The sequence below is a fragment of the Canis aureus genome, chromosome 27, assembly GCF_053574225.1.
Source record: "Canis aureus isolate CA01 chromosome 27, VMU_Caureus_v.1.0, whole genome shotgun sequence".
NCBI classification, from domain to species: domain Eukaryota; kingdom Metazoa; phylum Chordata; class Mammalia; order Carnivora; family Canidae; genus Canis; species Canis aureus.
Window position 1 is genome coordinate 34,964,813 of NC_135637.1, and position 18,785 is coordinate 34,983,597.

The 18,785-nt window shown below is 55.8% G+C and overlaps 2 protein-coding genes across 6 annotated transcripts in view; both read right to left on the bottom strand.

The window, feature by feature from the left end:
* Nucleotides 1-1,062: 1,062 nt before the first annotated feature.
* Nucleotides 1,063-4,352, bottom strand: SLC25A1 (solute carrier family 25 member 1). Of its 2 annotated transcripts, XM_077874677.1 has the most exons (9): nt 4,127-4,352; nt 3,779-3,886; nt 3,534-3,633; nt 3,296-3,434; nt 2,747-2,831; nt 2,480-2,584; nt 2,165-2,280; nt 2,010-2,083; nt 1,063-1,797 (listed from the first exon to the last, which is right to left on the bottom strand). In XM_077874677.1, the coding sequence occupies exons 1-9, from the start codon at nt 4,209-4,211 to the stop codon at nt 1,683-1,685; spliced, it is 927 nt and encodes a 308-aa protein (XP_077730803.1). In that variant the 5' UTR covers nt 4,212-4,352; the 3' UTR covers nt 1,063-1,682. The 2 variants fall into 2 exon arrangements, with proteins under 2 accessions (XP_077730803.1, XP_077730802.1); XM_077874676.1 differs by lacking the exons at nt 3,534-3,633; nt 4,127-4,352.
* Nucleotides 4,353-4,916: 564 nt separating this feature from the next.
* Nucleotides 4,917-18,785, bottom strand: part of CLTCL1 (clathrin heavy chain like 1) — a 93,221-nt gene continuing 79,352 nt past the window's right edge. For 2 of the 4 annotated variants that reach the window (XM_077874679.1, XM_077874678.1), the window contains exons 24-32: nt 18,120-18,227; nt 15,518-15,685; nt 15,288-15,437; nt 12,832-12,963; nt 11,767-11,877; nt 11,369-11,539; nt 8,305-8,526; nt 6,260-6,335; nt 4,917-5,450 (exon numbers count right to left, since the gene is read on the bottom strand). In XM_077874679.1, the coding sequence (XP_077730805.1) occupies nt 5,332-5,450; nt 6,260-6,335; nt 8,305-8,526; nt 11,369-11,539; nt 11,767-11,877; nt 12,832-12,963; nt 15,288-15,437; nt 15,518-15,685; nt 18,120-18,227 (1,257 nt within the window). In that variant the 3' untranslated portion in view covers nt 4,917-5,331. Of the gene's footprint in view, nt 5,451-5,669; nt 5,710-6,259; nt 6,336-8,304; nt 8,527-11,368; nt 11,540-11,766; nt 11,878-12,831; nt 12,964-15,287; nt 15,438-15,517; nt 15,686-18,119; nt 18,228-18,785 lie in introns of all 4 variants that reach the window. The other 2 variants (XM_077874680.1, XM_077874681.1) reach the window with 2 other exon arrangements.

Sequence of the window (18,785 nt, forward strand, 5' to 3'; positions counted from 1 at the left end):
CTGTGCCATAGGCAAGCGCTGCCTGTCACCACAGAGCCGGCGGCCTGTGTCTGGGCCTGCATGCCCTGGTATGTGTGTGGGAGACAGCCGCTGGCCTCAGGGGGCAGGCAGGCTTTGCTGTGGGGCTCGTTCTCCTTAATTGTGGCTATGATTGGTATCTCCCAAGAGCACCAAGTGTGCACTGCCCAGTCCTTCAAAACCATTTTCCTTGTACCCCTATGCCTACAAGTGTTCCTCGGATCTCGGCGCTGTGGGAGGTTGCGGGGGCAGGGCACTCTCCCCTAAAAGGAGCAGCTCTAAGGACCAGACCTGCTTACTGAGAGGCTCCTGTTGGCAAGTTATTTCCCAATCTGAGCCAAACCCTTGAGTGACTCTTACCCATGGATCACTTGGACAGCAAAGTACCTTCTGCCCCTGCAGTCAGAGGCCCTGGTTTATTCCATCCTGCTCTCGGATCTCTTCCACTTGGCCCTGGGTTGTGGTTCCCAGCTTCTGATCTGGGGGCGAGGTGGGGTCCTGGGGCCCTGGTTGGGCGGTTCTACTCCCTGCTGCCCCACAGGAGCTGTCTCTTAGCCAGGGTAAAGAAGTGAGCAAAGCCCCCCTGCTCAGAGCCTCAGAAACTGGATGCCCCAAAGCACTTCCCTACAAGCAGACCACAGAGAAACTGTGAGGGAGTAAGGTATGCGGGGCCATAGGCTGAGGGGCAGTCAAGGGTCCTGGCGTGCAGTCTCCCAGGCCCAACCCCTGGGGATGGGCAGTTCTCACTGTTCACTCAGTGCTGCCTGCCAGGTGACCCCAAGGGCATGTCTACTAGCTGACCCTGCAGAACCTTGCCCAAAGGCCACAAGCATGGCCTGGAGAGAGTCCAAATGTTCCTTGGCTTCATGAAGCCAGGCCTCTTGGGAGCTGACGTTGTGGCCACAGCTGGCTCACCCACCAGCCTGCCTGCTGCCCTCCTTCCCTGTACTCCTGCCACTGTCCTCTGGTGAGGCGGTGGGCCTGCTCTCTGCAGAGGCACGGCCATTGTTATCCCATAGATGGGCCCACACAGGGACAGGAGGCTGCGACAGGATCCGGTTTATTCTGCCTTGGGAGGGTGGTCCTGAGAGTGGCGGGTGCCACCCTGTCCCGGGCGGAGGGAGGGCCCAAGGGCCAATTAAGGCCAGTGGCGGGAGAAGCAGGGGGCACGTAGCCCCTGGAATGCGGTGAGGCCAGGCTGAGGCCCGGAGGCAGCTGTGGTAGGCTGGAGCAGGTGCCCCTGCTGCCCAGGGTGGAAGGCACCGGGCTGGGACCGGGCCATGGCTACAGGGCCGTGGACCCAAGCCACATGGGCACCCCGGGAAGCGGGGCACAGGGTCACTTGACACTGAACATGAAACACAGGCACACGGCTCATGAGTAAGCACATGGACAAGTGGGCACAGATTCAAAGGCCAGACGGATACCTAACCTTGGCCAGACACATGGACACAATAGTGGTGTCATACACACCACAGGGGACGTACGGCACTAAGGGACATATGGACTCGATGGCTACAGGGGATAGACCCAGGCCATGGAGTGCAAGGAACAGGGGAAAGGGGCCTTTTGGCACGACTGCACTGGAATTGTGAGAAGAGGGCAGTGGGAGTACTGGTCTGGAGGCACCTGGGGGCAGCCCCCATGCAGACCCCCTCAGTGACTCAGTCTGTCTTCCATACTTTGTTGAGTAGCTTCACCACTTCATCGTAGATGACAAACACGATGGCCACATCCAGGCAGACCCGGCCCAGGCGGGGGATGGTGCCCTTGTAGAATCTGGGGTTGGAGGGGAGAAGGCAGATGAAGAAGTGTCCCTGGACAGTGAGGATGGTCCAGACACCAGAGGGACAAGGGCAGGAACCTAAAGGTAAAAACTCCCTGGAGGATAGCCTGGGGCTGGCAGCAGTTATGGGGGGAGGCCCAGGTAGAAGGCCGGGGAGGGCCTGGGGTGGGGACTACAGCCCTGGCCCGCCCCCTGCCACACTCACGCCTTGAGCCCCTCATTCCTCAGGATCTGCAAGCCACAGTCCCATGTATTCCGGTATTTGTGCGCCTCCAAGCCCTGAAGGACAGCAGCATGGCACAGGGGGTTCAGCGGCTAGCCTGTCACAAACTCCTACCCCCTTTCTGGCCCCACCCTTACCTGCATGCGAGTCTTGATCACATCCAGAGGAGTGTTCCCGAAGACACTGGCTGCACCAGCCACAGCTCCAAACACTCCAGTGATCAGTGGGTTCATGGGCTTGTTGGGGTTGTCCCCTGGGTGGGGGTAGGGTTTCAATCAGAAAGTGATAGGAAGTCAAAGGGGAGGGCTCTTCAGGGCTGGGGAGGAGCATGGACCAGAGCCTTTGAATGTGGGGGCCCCAGGAGGTCCTGGCCAGGAGGATTGAAGAGAAGGAGCCTAACCCAGAGTGGCTGGAGGTAGGGTCTTGGGGTAGCCGACCCAACAGATACATACCTCTGTACCAGTTACGCAGGGAGGTCATGACGAAGAAGCGGATGGCCTGGTTAGATCCCTGCTTCAGCACGGTGGCTGTGAGGCCCTGGTAGGTCCCCTTCAGCCCTAGGGGCAGACAGACATGGGAGTCATACTGGTGTCTTCCAGGCCCCAGTCCGGGGAGTCGGGGGAGTGGCGCATTAGAGCACCAAAGTAGGAAGGGGGAAATGCAGGCCAGTCTGGCCAAGGTCCCTCGGCCGACCTGAGGAGGAAGGCATCATGGCTCACCTTGTTCCCGCACAATCTCCCGGACCCCATGGAAGAACCCTCTGTACTTGGGTTTGGGAGAGGTCTGGTCGTGGATGAACTTCACCTGTGAGAGGGGAGCAAAGGCACTGGTTCTCAGGATTCCATTGGAAGGGCATGCTTCACCCTTTGCCTTGCAGGCAGGCCCAGGGCCCAAACAGCAGATCAAGGTTGGAGGTGCAGCTCTTTACCTGGAAATAAGGCCACCCAAGGCCACGAAGGGACACAAGGCCCCAGGAAACAGAGGGCTGGCCAGTCTCTGCAGTTGTATTTGCTGGTTATTTCCCACAGCTTAGGCAGGAAACATGCATTATCTTATGTTTTCTGTTTATAAAAGTGTTGTTAAAAATCCTAATGTCACTTGCTCCATTGCCTTTAGGACAGAGTCCAGTCTGCAGCACACTTCCTGCACCCAGCTCCCTAGGCCTGCCCCCTGCACGCCTTGCCAGGCTCCATGGAGCACAAGAGCAGACTGGCCCCGGCCACCCCAGCATCCCTCTGCACCCCTCTGCACCCCCTACCCCTCCTCACCTTGATGGTCTCCATTGGGCACACGACCACCACAGCTTCGGCGACGCCGGCACCCAGGCCGCACAGCAGCCCCCGGGTGCTGTCCAGGCGTCCCTGGGGATCCCGCATGTGGTTGCTGAGGAACTCAAACATCCCGAACCTGGGGACGGGGGTGGGTGGGGGTGGGGCAGTGGGGTGAGAGGGGCTGCAGCCGCCCGGGGTGCCCTCCCTCGGCCGCGGCCGCCCCAGCCCGCCTCACCTGACGGCCGCTTTGGGGATGGAGCCGTAGAGCAGGGAGCTGAGGCCTCGATACAGGCCCAGGACGCCATGGCTGCGGACGGTCTGCCGCACGCAGTCCCCTGGAGGAGGGGGCGTTCAGCGACCCCAGCCGCCCCGAGACCCGCCCCCCGCGGCCCGCCAGGGCTGCTCCCGCGCGCAGGGGCCCGCCGTGCCGGAGCCGCGCCGCCCCTCCCCTCCCCTCCCGCGCCGCAGCGCCCTACTCACCGATGCCCCGGTACCGCGGAGGGTGCGAGCGCTCGTCCAGCTGCAGCTGGGTCTTCACGTACTCGGTGGGGAAGGTGATGCAAATTTCGATGCCGCCCGCCAGGCCGCCTGAGGGGACCAGGGACCCGGCCCTGAGACCCCCGCCCGGCGCCGGGCCGGCCCGCCCAGACCTTGTCCCGCGCCGGCCCCCGCCCCACCCACGTCGCCCTGGCCGGTGGGGACCCGGGCCGCGCCCCCCGCCCGACCCGGAAGTGGGGCGGGGCCTCGGTGTCCCGGGCCCACCCGGAAGCGTGGTGGGGCCGACGGAGGGGGCAGCCCGGGGGCCCGTGTGCCGGGGAGGGGGCCCACCTGCCAGGATCGCCTTCCCCGGGTGCGTCAGCTTGGCCTTCCCGGACGCGGGCGCGGCGGCCGCCAGGGCGCGGGGCGCGGCCATAGCAGGCGGGGAGGCGGGGAGGCGGGGCGCCCGGCGTCGGCCTCGGGTCCGAGCCTCCTGCTCTCCGCGCTCGGTCCGCGGCGGCGGCGGCGGCGGCCGGTTATGGCCCGGGGGGCGGGGCGGTCGCGTCAGCTCCCGGGCTCCGCCCCGCGTGGTCCGAGCCGGGCCCCGCCCCCGGCCCGCCCCGCGCCGGCCGGGAAACTGAGGCCGGGGCGGGGCGAGCGAGGCAGGCGCCGGGGCGGGGCCGGCAGCCTAGCCAATGGCCGAGCACAGAGACCTTGGGAGGCGGTGCTGCGCCCCGGCCTGGAGCTGCGGGTCAAGGTGCAGTTTCTAAAACCCGCCCCGGCCTCTGGCACAATCCGGCACGGGAAGGAGCTTGTCTCGTGGTCTTTGCCTCGGCCTGAGCGGCTGGGTCCCCGGGAAGTCGCGGGCGGAGAGACGCGCAGGCCCTCCCCCAGGACACACGGGGCTCGTCCCGTTCCCGGTGCTTCAGGGTTTGGCATTCCGACACCCAACGGGCAGTGCCGCTGCCCTTCCCCCTACGGTATCTAGAGTTCCATGGGGAGCACGCAGAAGACCCCCGGTGCACCCTGGCTATCCTCCCCCTGCGCGGCTTCTTCCCCGAGCAGACGCAGGTCCCCATCCCAAGAGGCCCCAACAAATCTTTTGTCCCCTACCACCCACACCAGCACCAAGCAGGGAAGCTTTGCCTTGATAAACCGACTTTAATATTCATGATCGGTAGGAGGCTCAGGGCCAGGTTAGAAAGTCTGTTGTCTGCAAAGGGGCCTGGAGCCGGCAGATTCGCCAGTGCAGAGCGAAAACTGGGTGCCCCTCCCACCAAAGGCGGGGAATCCCTGATGAGAACTCCCCAGGAATGCTGGCTCCAGCCAGAGGGCCTGGAGGCAGGAGTCCACCAGAGCTGGTCGTCTTGTGCAGTCAGTGGCTACCCTGGCCGCCCCAGGTGTGAGGATGGTTCACAGGCTGCCATCACTGGGCCTCAGCAAAAATAAATAATGTCCAGGTGTCCCCGCCTCCCATCAGGATCCTCTGTGCTTCTGAGGTGACATACTCCTTGAGGTCAATAACCCCATAGAGGTGTGTAGCCACTGAGCGCCCACTACACGCTGAAGCCGTACACAGGAGGCTGGGCGAAGGCAGGTGCAGCAGTATATCCATAGGGGAAGCCAGCAGGAGCAGGGCCTGCAGCAGGGCCTGCTGTCAGCATCAGCTGCTGGCCTGCAGAGGGAGAAGCAGAGTTAGGTAAGCAGAGCTCCTGCTGCCCCCAAGTGGCCAGGGGCCCGAGGAGCAGGGTCACAGACCAGCCCTGACCACCCAAGGCTCAGGCACTGGAGAACAGGTGCCTGGGGGCAAGGACAGTAGGAGCTGCTATTGTGGGAGCAGCCACAGAGGCTGGCCAGGCTAGGGGGTAAGCTAGTCCCAAAATGGGACACTTACTTAGCTCAAATGGCTGGGTCTCAATCATGCCCATCAAAATCTAAAAAAACCAGATTGACATTAATGGTGGTGGTAGGGGGTCACAATGATCGTGAGGACACAGTTGGTGGGAGACTTGAGACTAGGCTCACGTGCTGTGTGCTCACACGACACCCTCAGGCATTTGTTAGCCCTGCAACACACTTCAGACCCCAAACGCCTTTCAGTGCAGTGGACACCAACCAATCTGTCTGCTCAAAGGCCAGGCCATCCAGACAGGCTCTCAAGTCAAAGCCAGCAGCAGCCTTGCTGCCCGGAGCCAGGCAGAGCAGCGCACAGCAGCAGACCCGAGTTAGGCAGTTGCTAGGCAAAGGAGCAGGCAGGGGCACCTTCGCAGAAGGCACGTACCCTCCGAAAAGGGAGGACGATGGCTGTGCACATTCCTGGATACACTGACCTCTTCACACCCAGCAGCTGTTGGGTGCTTCTGTCCCCCACCCTGTCCATTCCCTCTCCGATCTGAAGCCCAGCCAGGGAAGGACACTATGAATCACCTTCCCTCTCTCCCCTCCCTAGGGACAGGGGACTAGGGGCAATGGGGGACCACCTACCAAATAGGAGAGGGGCAGGCTCCACCACATGCTCCTCTCGCTTGCGCAGGCTCTCTGAGGCGTCTAGTCTGTCTACCTGCAAAGAGGTGAGAGCACTCAAGTGCTTGCCTGCCAGGCCGTGTTCAGTCTGGGTCAGGAGGTGAATGTGGGGCAGGGAGGTGGCACACAGCCTCCAGCAAAGTCAGAGTGGGGGATGGCTGGAGGGCAGAGGCCGTACCCACAGTGACCACTGCCCTGCTCCACAAGAAGGTGAAACCTCTATAACTGGGTGGACATGGAATGGCCAAGGGGGCCCTGGTGACCTCTGGCTGTTGTTCCAGCCCAGTGCTTTCCAAGCAGGCACCAGGGCTGCCTGGTGCATCAGAGCAGTGGCCAGTGACTGCAGGCTGCATGTGCGGCACGACTCATAGGGCTAGGTCCTCCTCTGGATCAGGGACACTGCTAAGACAACGTAGCACTTCCTACATCCAGCTAGTCCAGGCTGCCCTGCCCCCCTTCCTGAGGAGATCAGTCACTTGACATGTGGGACATCCCACCTGGCAGGGAGGATGAGCCACCTCAGAGAGAGGGGCAGCAACAGCCATCTGAGGACAGGCTGCCTCCTTGCTCTTCCTCGAGGCTTCAGCAGGGGCTGCCCATGCAGTACCCACAGGCTGGAGCAGACACACATATGGGGAGGGAACAGAGCAAGGCAGTGCCAGGGGCCTGCAGGGCAGACAGCACTGTGTGTCTGGGGCATCCCTCCTACCCCTTTGCCACCCCCCACCCCCAAAACAAGAAGAAATTCTTGTGTGCACTTGGGCCCAGGAGGGATGAGGCCAGGTACCAGAACATTAGCAGAAACAGCCCTGTTACTGGCCCCGTTACACCCCCTTCCCCTTCCCTCCTTGGGACCAGAGCTGAGGGGAGGAAGGAGCAAGACAGTGCAGGAGACTGGCAATCCACTCTCTTCCTTCAGCTAGCTCACACTCAGACTGAGATCTAAGCTAGGCCTGCCCTCCACTGAGAGAGCCAGGGGGTTCAGAGGTGTGAGCAACAACTTTCCTGCAGCCTTAGAAACAAACCAGACTAGGTGACAAGGGTCTCTGGACAGTGGCTCAACTAGGCCCCAGACAGGAACTCCTAGGGCTTCAACACACAGGGAGAGCTAAAATCAGACACTACCACCTCATTAAACAGCTCACCAGCCTGCAAAGAAAGCCAGAGTAGGATGCTAGGGCCACTAAGTGACATCCGGAATAGTAGAAGCAATTTACTGAGACATGAGTATGGCCCTGGGGCCAGGAAGATGTGGGTCTGAGCCCAAGTCTTCATCAATCAGCTTTGGACCCAAACCCATGACTACAGCTGTAGAGGGGATGATTACCTACCCGTCAAGGTGTTGCCATTCCTACTAAGTGCTCAGCAAAAGGGGGGTTACCATGACAGGTATGCCAACAAATGCACCCCAAACTCCACTGGAGGTGCGCTGAAAGGTTAATAGACCATATGGGGATGGAGCCCACGGGCTGTGTGCTGGTGCCTTGCTATTCTCACATCACAAAAACCCTGGGCTGGGGATCCCTGGGTGGCGCAGCGGTTTAGCGCCTGCCTTTGGCCCAGGGCACGATCCTGGAGACCCGGGATCCAGACCCACGTCAGGCTCCTGATGCATGGAGCCTGCTTCTCCCTCTGCCTGGGTCTCTGCCTCTCCCTCTCTCTCTGTGTGACTATCATAAATAAATTAAACAAACAAACAAACAAACAAACAAACAAAAAAACCCTGGGCTGTGGGCAAGCACATAGTGCACAGGAGAGCTGATGTAAGGGGAAGAAGTGCTTACTTCTATCCAGAGGCCCCCAAGGTGATTTTCTAGAATAAGTTAATGTTGGGCAGAAAACCACTCAACTGTGAAGGCATAAGGCCCCTCTTCAAGGTGAGAGGGGCTGGTTGGACAACTTGGGCTGGTCCCACACAGGCCACTGGCTACCACATGGCCTCTGTGGACCTGGGCTAGCGTCACAGCCGAGCTACATGGGGGATCCAGGGCAGAGCCTGTACTTACTTTGCTAAGGTACTCTCTCATCACCTGGATGAAGTAGGGCATGGCCAGGTCCACGAGGTTGTGTCTCCAGGCCAGCTCCAGCACCACATCTGGGGGAAGCAGGTCATAGCAGGTGAAGAGAGAGGCTGCGAAGCACTCTCGCTTGCCCTCCTCCAGGAACCACTGCAGCAACTTTTCAGCCAGCTCAGCATCCCTGGATTCTGCAGCATGCTGCATGGCATCCTGCAACCAAGGCAGACACACAGCTCAGGTCTGTCCTGCCCGAAGCACATTCTGGATCGGCAGGACATCCTGGCCCGTCTAAAATAAAGAATTATACCCACCCAGTGAGTAGTCACCAGCAAATTAGTGATTTCAATTTTCTAATCACAATGATAAGAACTGAACAGCCTAAACTGCCAGTGCGTGCGTCAGCTCCTCGGACCCTCCAACAGCCCTCTGTAGCAGGTATCCCACCGTCTCCTTGAGGACCTGAGACCGGAGACCGAAGCCCGAAGATGAGGCCTCTCAGCTGACAGGCACAACCAGTCTCAAAGGCATTCTAGTTGCCTACTAATTGCTGACTGCCATCATGGTCTCAGCTCCTTGCCTGCTCAGTCCTCTGACACGAACCTCTGAGGTCTGTTTGGGAGACTCTCCCATGGGACCCAACATCCTGTAAGCTAGCTCTGTGGAGGCCCCCCTCTGGATCCTGCTCCTAAAAGGATCCTCTCCCACCTGCTTGTTGCTGTCTGCTGAATCCTGTGTCATCCCCACGCTGTTCCTATGAAGGCAACTGGCCTTTTTATGGCAGGGGTGCAAAGTCAGCGGAGGCTCAAGTGAAAGCTCCAGGACGCCTTCAGGTCTCCTTGGACCTCTGACACCAATGCTGTCGCTGCTCGGCACTTTCTCTGCATGTCCTCCAGTCCAGCAGAGCCCACCCTTGGTTGGCTCATCTTCAATGTGCACCTAGAATTTGGCACTTCTCTCCCTCCACAGGCCTGGAGACCATCTCACAAACCCTCACAGCCTCAACTGCCTTCATCAGAAAGTGGACGTTTCCAGAACCCTTGTGCTTCAACTGTCTACAATGGCAATTTCCTAGAGGATTCAGGTGCAGTGAGGCCCACAGATGATCTCAGTCTGTGCCCTCCTCCTGCAGCCTAGAACCAAGCTTGATTCTCTCACACCTTCTTACTTCTTGTAAAGTAAGACCTGGCCCATGTCACTATTGGGGGACTTCTCTACCTTGTCCCCATCCCTCAACCTCCCTCCCAAACTACTGGCAGCACTTGCCAGGGCCCTGCTCCAGGCCCTCGCCCTGTCCTTCATCATCCCCAGCCTGTGACTATACCTCTGCAGGCTCCTGTTCTTCACTTGTGGGCGTGAGGTATCTGTGAACCTATTGTCTGTTCACACACCTGAGTATGGGCCCCTAGCCCTCACCTTCCCATGTCCTGATACATTCCCTCATGCCCCACCAGTCCCGCTGTTCCTCAACAATCCCAGCCTCCAACGTGAGTTACCACCACCTCTACTCCACTGGCTTCTCAGGTAGAGTGAATACACCTCAAAGTGGCTACCCCTAACAGCCAAACGCCCACTATGCTTTTACATCCAAGCTCTGCAATCTGGAAAACGTGCTTCTTATTCCTTTATGACTATTCCAGAAGCTAGCACTGGCCACTCACCAATCCCTCCAGGTGGCACACTGACCAACCACTCACTCAGGACTTCCATGTAGGGCGGGCTCTACTGCTAAGGCATGGCTGACACTTGCATATGTGTATGGGGTGGGGGCCTGTGCATTGTGGGCCCTTCTAGCACACAGTGGCCTCCACCTACTAGATGTATCATCACACCCCCAGGTATGACAACCAAACATCCCCTGGGGGTCAGAATCGCCCTTGCTAAAAACCAGGGCACTGGAAAGTATGCCCACAACTTCTGTCTATGGCTTTGTCCTTGTGGATTCTCTTCCTGGCACACATTGCTCTGAGTGGGACTGCTGGCTGAAGTGGACAGATGCCCTTCTGGCAGTTCTCATAGCACTGCTTGCTCACTCACTCACTGACTGAGTGATAAGGGGCTGCACTTTCAAGACTCTGGTATGCACACTGGCAGGATGGGACAGCTGGGACCCCTAGATGGGGGCAGCTTCCCACTGGTGTGTTGGAGCCCCCACTGCCGCCTCCCAGCACCAGAGCCTGAGCACCCTGACAAATTGTCTCAGAGTTCCCTTTGCAGGAGCTCTGTCAGCATCTGAGGTAACACCATGAGCACTGTCACTAAAAGAGAGGACATGTCACATAACAGTCCCAAACTGGAAGTAACAATTGGGATGAAGCTTGATGTGCCCCTGATATCCAGGGTTCTCTGGCCTCAGCCAATGTGCTCTGAGGGAGATGCCTGTCCTCGTCCTAGAAAGGAACTCAGGAATGACAAGGACAGTTCTGGGAGTAACATCTTTAGGTCAAGCTCATGGCTTGGGAAAAGGCTCTCCAGAAGCTCCTTGCATGGGGACCCCCTGGATATCAGCTTAGCCACACAGCACATTACAATAATGGCCCTCTCATGCAACTGCACTTTACCCCACTGGGGAGATGCTGAGGCCAGGTGGAGCAAAGGGCCTGAGACCTCTCCAAGCAGCCCACCCTGGCTGCCAGATGCCCAGATCTGGATCCAGACCCGAGGGTGGTACCAAGCCACCACTCAATGGCAGAAATAAGTATTGTGAATGTGATTTTCACTTTGGAGTCTTTATTCCCCACATTTTTTTTTAATTCCCCACATCTTGATGGATAGAAAGCAAAGTAGGTGCCAGGTGAATGCTGCCACACTCTGCTTAGGGAAGAGTGAGACTCACAAATACCTGCCAGGAAAGAACTCCATGGGAGCTAGTCTTCTGATCCAAATAACCGTGAAGAGGCTCTATGTTAATGATAGATAAGGATCCTAACCCTGTGTTCTACAAGCACATCTCCCTTAACTTCATCCTTCTTGTCCCCACCATGAGGGTCTCCTGGGAGGGGGTGGTGGTCATCAGGAAGCACATGGGGGGTGGATGGGGCACTGGGACACTAACCTTGTAGAGATGGTCCTTCTTGCAGAGCTCCACACTCTGGGCCCACCGGCTGTTGCCCTTGTATAGATAAGCTGCAATGCGCCTGAACTCAATCAGCTGGTGCTTCTCCAACCGCTGTGCCAGGGCGATGTTGTCAAAGTTGTCGTAGGCATCGATAGATGCCCTCAAACCCTAGGAAGACCCAGCCTTTCGTGGGTGAGGGTCACAGTGGAATGGACAACCAAGAATTACTCCCTGGCAGTTGCTGCCACCATGACCTCAAAAGGCCCCTTCCCATCTCCCTCTGGTGGGATCCATGACCACTCCTGTGCAAGGTCAGCCTTTGGGGAAGAAGGCTGGTGTGGAGAAGGGCTCTCCAGTCCCTGAGCGCCCAACATGGCTGCTTCCCTCACACCCACCTGGTAATCCTCCTCTTCCGTCAGTAGGTGGTTGAGAGCCTCATTCACACTCTTGTTGTTGTGGCTCTGGACTGACCGCAGGTAAGGCTTCACTAGGGGCAACTGGCCTGCCTGACAAGTCAGGAGAATGGTTAGGGCACTCAGGCAAGTCATCAGGGCACTAAGCTGGGGGCCCTGGGACACACTGATGGGCCAATGCATACAGCCTAGCTCCAGGTCTCCTTCTGGACACCCACAACTGATATGCTCTACACATACTAACACATGAAGGGCTGTCTGGGTTACTAAACAAATGCCATTTCATCTATGGACATTTTGGCGGAAGTACAAAGCTGTATCTGAAACCTAAAGCGGTTTGATACATTTAATTTTTATATTTGCTAAAGATCAATTTAATAAACTACTCATTAAAGGATCCCTGAGTGGCTCAGCGGTTTGGCGCCTGCCTTTGGCCGGGAGCGTGATCTTGGAGTTCCAGGATCAAGTTCCGCATTGGGCTCCCTGCACGGAGCCTGCTTCTCCTTCTGCTCGTGTCTCTGCCTCTCTCTCTGTGTCTCTCATGAATAAATAAAAATCTTTAAAACAAAACAAAACAACTATTCATTAAGGAATGAGTGCCTGGATGGCTCAGTTGGTTAAGTGTCTGCCTTCGGCTCAGGTCATGATCCCAGGGGCCTAGGATTGAGGCCTGTGCTGGGCTCCCTGCTCAGCAGGGGGTCGCTGCATCTCCCTCTGCTGCTCTCCCTGCTTGTGTGCTCTTTCTCTCAAATAAATAAAATCTTTTAACAACAACAAAAACTTTAGGGACGCCTGGGTGGCTCAGTGGTTGAGCGTCTGCCTTTGGTTCAGGTCATGATCCTGGGGTCCTGGGATGGAATCTCACAACGGGCTCCCCGCGGGGAGCCTGCTTCTCCTTCTACCTGTGTCTCTGCCTCTCTCTGTGTGTCTCTCATAAATAGATAATAAAATCTTTAAAAAAAGAAAAAAATTTAATTAAGAAACTACCATTCAGATGACCTTGGCCCAACACACCCTTATCTGGCCCTGGGATGCTGGCTGACTCACCTTTAAAAAGAAGCCAACAGTCCGGGTATGGTCTAGCCGGGGCGCCAGCACAAGCAACAGGTCATTGAGGAGCAGAGGTTTGTAATCCAAATAGAACTGAAGGGCTTTATAGTAGAGCTCCACATTGGCAACCTGGAGGTGGGGACAGAGCTGAGGGTTGGCCTCTGTCAATCTCCAGACTGCCCCACCCACGTGTCTTAGATGCAGCATACTCTACTGTAACTCCTGGTATTTGCTCAAACGTACTTTATTAGCAAGGCTTGTTGTGAACGCCCCTTTTAAGACCACATACTCCCTCCCAACATGCCCCCTTTCCTACTTCTGACATTTTTCTCCTCAGCACTTGCCCCTCAATGACCTAAGAGGCAGACGTTTGTTTCCTACCTTGCCCTAGTATTTGACAGAGATCGATGCCCAACGAATAATTTCTGTTGAGTGAATGAAAGAGAGGTAACAAGCCACGATAAATCCAAACACCAAAATGTGGTTTTATCCAAGCAAGAGTCCCTCAGTCCTCCCTGGATGTGCAGCCTGAGCTGTAAACAAATCCATAACACATCCTATTATGTCTACATTGCTCTCAGGTAAGACGCCATGGTGCTCAGACTGGGCACCCTGGTACACAGAGGAGGGATGAGTCACTCCAGGCTGACCCTGTCTATTTTATGGATGGGGTCACTGAGGTTCACAGTGATGACATTAGCTCAAAGTGACAGAGACAGCAAATGGCTGAGATACAACCCAGGCCTGTGTCACCCCTATCTGGCCCTCCACCGCTCAGTCTTATGGTCAGGTGATTCTGAAGCTCTCCTGTTATGTGCCCAGAATGCCAGCAATGTCCTCTCTGACAGGTACCATTCCAGCTGGTGTCCTCTACCTCCCTTTCTCCTCCACATGTGACCTGACAGGAGGCTCACATGGCAGACGCAGATGCACCAATGTGTTGCACCAAGAACAGAACTCAACTGTCAACTGTGTGAACACTATTTTGCCACAAGAAATGGTCTTGTCTGCAAGCATGAGACCTAGGGCCCAAGATGCCATGATGCCCTCCATCTCTCCTCTTATCCTGACCTGAAGCTTCTTATCCTGACCACCATCCAGGTGGACTGAACTCGGGTCATGGGCCACATCAGCTGCCTGGACAACTTAGAATGCTCCAGATACCACTAAGAAACAGAAAGCACTGCCACCTCAACCATGGCACATCATCAATTTTAAAACGCACCCTGATTATCATTTGAGTTCAATGTGAAAAAAGCACGCCTAGAATTGATCAGGTGTAGGTTTTCCAGCATGGCTTTCACGTGCTGGGGGCACAGGAACGTGAACTCCGGCCACCCTTCCTCAGCAACCTGCAGACCTATACAGGGTGGGACATCTGCAGGCGGCCACTGATTCCACATTCCACCACACTGGTATGTGAATAGCACTGACATGTGACCCCAGACACTGAGACCTGGCTAGGCATCCCACCTGTCACCCACACCTGCCCCCAGCAGCCATATGTAGAACAGAGGCAGACAATTCCCTGGACCCAGACGGTGAGGAGTTCACATGCTCCCCTGTCCCTGCCACCCTGGGAGCAGTAAGACAGACACAGTCAAAATGCCATCTTTCACTGACAGACAACAAATGGGAAAGATCTGTAGACAAGTTACTCGTATAAGGCCACTGGGACAAAACGAGGACACTCAGAGCAAAAGACCCGGGCCTGATGACAGAAAACTTCATGTCCCTACCTTCAAACATACAGAGCTCACAGAGGAAAAGAGAGGCTTGAAAGCTGGGCCCACTCTGAGCCCAGAAACAAAACAGCAGAGGTCCACTCAGTGCTTGCACCCAGACCTGACACCTGCCAACATGAGATGGCAGCTGGGAGACTAGTTCAGCACCCTGGTTTATCCCAACTAGACTACTGGAGGGTGGAAACTCCTAGGAAGGGCAGGGACCCAGAGGCCAGCAGATCCAGGCTCAGGACTCCACCTCCACAAGTGGCTCTGAGGGTGGCAGTTTTGGGAGGAGAGATGTGAAGAAAAAATATGCCAGATGGTAGGAAATATGAAACAACAGGAAATGATATAGACAGAGTCTGGAGGTGGGCCCCAGTATGACAGGGCAGAAGGAAGAGCAAACACCAGGGTGTGGCTGTTCAGGACCGTGCATGGGAGGGAGGGAGGGAGGGAGGGAGGGAGGGAGGGAGAGTGGCCCTGGCCCCTGTCCCACCTGCAGACCAGCTATGAGGTCAAGGCCAATCACTACCCATCCGAAACATCTGTCCCCTCTGTGCAGACAGAATCCCCACCGCCCGCACAGAGGGCACAGAGACTCACGGGATGAAGGCAAACACAAACACACTCTGGGCACACATACTGGCAGTCATCCTAGCCCCCCGACCCCCGCAGGGCAGGCTGGGCAGAAGCAGAGGGGGGGATGATGCTCAGGCACCCTCTGACCTTGGCAATGACGTCCTTGAACTGTCCTTCCCTCCAGGCGTCAGTAGGGTGATTGATCATGGTAAGGACGGCATTGTCATACTCCTCATACTTGTCATAGAGGAACACCAGCTCTGCCCAGAGATGCGCCTGCTCTGCCGCTCTCAGCACCTGCGGGGACAGCCATGGCCGAGGGCTGGGCTTGTGCCACATAGGCTCACGGCAGCTAGAACCTTGGAGGGCTACATTACCTTTGGGATGTTGACTCGGGACCAGAAAAGCTCCAGGTGCTCTGGCATCTTCTGAGGCTTGAATTTGGAGTAGAGGATGGCCAGCTCTGTGAACATGCCCATGTGGGCTCGCTCCAGGCCCAGGGCAGCCTCCAGCAGAGAGATCAGTTCCTCAAAGTATCCCCGATCCTGACAGACCGACAGACATACTTGGCGTAGGGCTAAATGTACTCGGAGTGGCCAGCCCTGCTCCCTCTCTCGTATGCGCTCTGGTTCCAGCCTGCCTGGCATGCCTAAGCTGAGTCTGACTGGGTCTCATCACAATAATGCCCGAAAATCTCCAGGGCCACCCCCAGGGGACTTCACACTCTCCTCATTGTCTTCACTCTACGGATAACCTTGCTCCTGCTTCTGAGAAATGGAAGCCATTAGAAGCAAATGCCCGTGTTGACCCTGCCATCATCTGTACCCATGTTGTCTGCTGGCGAGCTGCTCATGTTCCTGCTTAGGACCCAGCCAACCTGGAGCCCAGGCCCCAGCACCTGCCACCTACTGAGGCTGCTAGGTCAGTAACTGTCCCTTTCTCTCTGGGCACCAGCTTATCCCTCCACAGCTTGCCTTGAGCAAACATCCTACTAATTTTCTCATCCTGAAATGCTCTCTCCTGACTCCATGGCCCCTACCATCTCTACCCACCGATTCTCTACTCTTTCCAGCAAAACTCCTCAGCAGGACCCTGCCTGGCTGACTATCCTTCCCTCCTGGGCACAGCCATCTTGTTCTCTGGAGCTGCTTCTTGCTTTACCCCAACATGCTATTTCAGCTATTCTTTATCTGCTCCCACCCCCCACCCCCCATGCCCTCACTTAAGTTGTATGTCTTTATGTTCCATCTATGTGTCAACCAATGGATCCTATTTCACTTCTCTAGCTGAGCTTCTTCTCTGAACACCCAGGCCCTGTTTCCCTCTGCCTCCCTGACACCTCTATATGAACATCCAATTGGCAGCTCAAACTTGGTGTGTCCAAAACTTAACCCTTGTCCTTCCTTCCACTAGTCTCTTTAGTCTTGCCCATGTCCACTAGGGAGAACCTCAAGTTGTTCAGGCCCAAAATAAATGGAGTCATCCTTGTCTTTTCTCTCTTAGTCATACACAATCCACTAACATATTGACTCGGTTGCACACTCAAAACTCCTGAAACCTGACCACTTCTTACCCCACACCACCCACTTCAGGGCTCTCCGGGCTGCCACCTGCACCGTCCCCCACCTGCTTATCCCCAGAAGAGTCTGTTCTCAACCTGCAAGTCAGAATAGCCCCTTATGCTCAGGTCCTGTGTCCTTCTGTGAGTCTTTCATGAGGGCCTGTGTCCCCGATCTCCCTTCCCCAGGACCCTTCCTCAAATACTTGGCATATTCCTGCCTTTGGACTCTGCTCTGGCTGCTGATTCTTCCTTCAAATATCCCCATGACCAAGCCTCTCAACTTCTCCATGTCTCCTTTCAGGGTCACCCTCTCAATAACCCCTCTGTGGTTTCACCTAGGCCCTCCTGGTCTTAGGCTCCACTGCCCTTGTTAGGCTCCAGTGCCCTTGTCACTCATCACTTCCAAACATGTGTGTTGCCTGTCAACCTCACTGAATGTAAATTCAACTGAGTGAGGGTTTTTCTGTTTGGTCCGCTGCTATCATTACCTAGAATAATGCCCAGCATATGGCAGGTGCTTTAACACCTGCTGAACAAATGAAATATTTGTTTAGTCACCAGACTGCTTCATTACTTTCCCTGTCTACTTTACAGTTTTATTTTGTGAACTTCTGTAGAATAGGAAAGTGTATGTCAAGAAAAGTCATCCAGCCTATCTTGACATTTTAGTCTCCAGTGGCACTCATTTTCACAAGGTCACAGCCCCTTGAACCCCGTGACTTGCTAAGTCCCCCCATAGTCCTTACTATACAGTCAGTGAGGGAGGCTGGGGCTTGAGTTCCATGTGACCAATAACACTGCTGAGCAAAATCAAACTTTTAGTCTTCCCTGCTACCTTCACACTTTCACACATATAGTTCCAGGATTTCCAGACAGAGGCCCAGGCCCTCAACACACTTGATGTCTGTCAACCACCTGACAGTGAAGATTAACTAGGATACCAACACAGGTAGCTCCCACTCTTCTAAGGCCTCCTGGGTTCCCTCCCCTGGACTGTTGCAGGCCCCCTGTCTCCATGGTACCTGATAATCATACCCTCTGTAGGCCACATTCTGGGGCACTAGGATGTGGGCTGTGTCTCTGCCATGACTGGCCCAGTGTTCCCGGCAAGGTATCCAAGGGTTATCCAAGCCACTGGCTGGGCTTCTGAAGGTCCAAGGACATAACAGGAGGGGAAGGGCACTTAAAACCACAAATATCAGCCAGAAGTGAGGTCCAGGATATCTAACACACCCATCCAATTTGTGGACAGGTTGTCTAGCACATGAAAAGACTTTCCCGTAGAGACAGTGCTTTGTATGACTTCCTGTGGATGTGACCCATACTAAGGGGATAAGCGACCCTCTATGTGGAGTGTTTAGGTGTTACTTGTTACCTTCACTGTTAATAGAGATAATCTCTGGTCAGAGACTAGTTACCTGGTAATAGTGTATCAGCTCCTCCAGCTCATCTGCGTGAATGACAATGTGAAGACCACACAGCTGTGCAAGGCGGAACTCCTGCCCATCCACACATGCAAAGCACACCTATGGGAGGCAAGGCCAGACAGTGTGAATGTCCCCAGACGGGGCACAGGGCCCCAACAGCTGGCTACCAAGGATGTAACTACAAATGCAGAAATACCAGCAGATGGGGTTTTTATTTTTATTTATTTTTATTTTTTTATTTATTTAATATTTTTTTACATTTTTATTTATTTATGATAGTAAGAGAGAGAGAGAGAGAGAGAGAGAGAGAGGCAGAGACACAGGCAGAGGGAGAAGCAGGCTCCATGCACCGGGAGCCCGACGTGGGATTTGATCCCAGGTCTCCGGGATCGCGCCCTGGGCCAAAGGCAGGCGCCAAACCGCTGCGCCACCCAGGGATCCCCAGACGGGGTTTTTAAAGTTAGATTCTGAACAAGTAAATAACTGAAAGGTGAGCTGTATGAGACTGGGAGGAAAAAATAATGAACTTTCTAATCTGCAGGCCAAGGGGATGTTTGAGACCACAGAGAGAAGGCGGCTCATGTATTACTTTTAAGTCCTGAGATGTTAAGGTCTCTTTAGGTGACAGGAAAGCTATGCTGGCATTTCAGGTTTGGG

Coding starts and splice junctions, on each gene's coding strand:
- SLC25A1 (XM_077874677.1), bottom strand. CDS start 4,211: ATGGCCGCGCCCCGCGCCCTGGCGGCCGCCGCGCCCGCGTCCGGGAAG. Junction 2,585..2,746: donor GGAGATTGTGCGGGAACAAG/GTGAGCCATGAT, acceptor GTCTGCCCCTAG/GGCTGAAGGGGACCTACCAG. Junction 2,084..2,164: donor TGATCAAGACTCGCATGCAG/GTAAGGGTGGGG, acceptor GCTGTCCTTCAG/GGCTTGGAGGCGCACAAATA.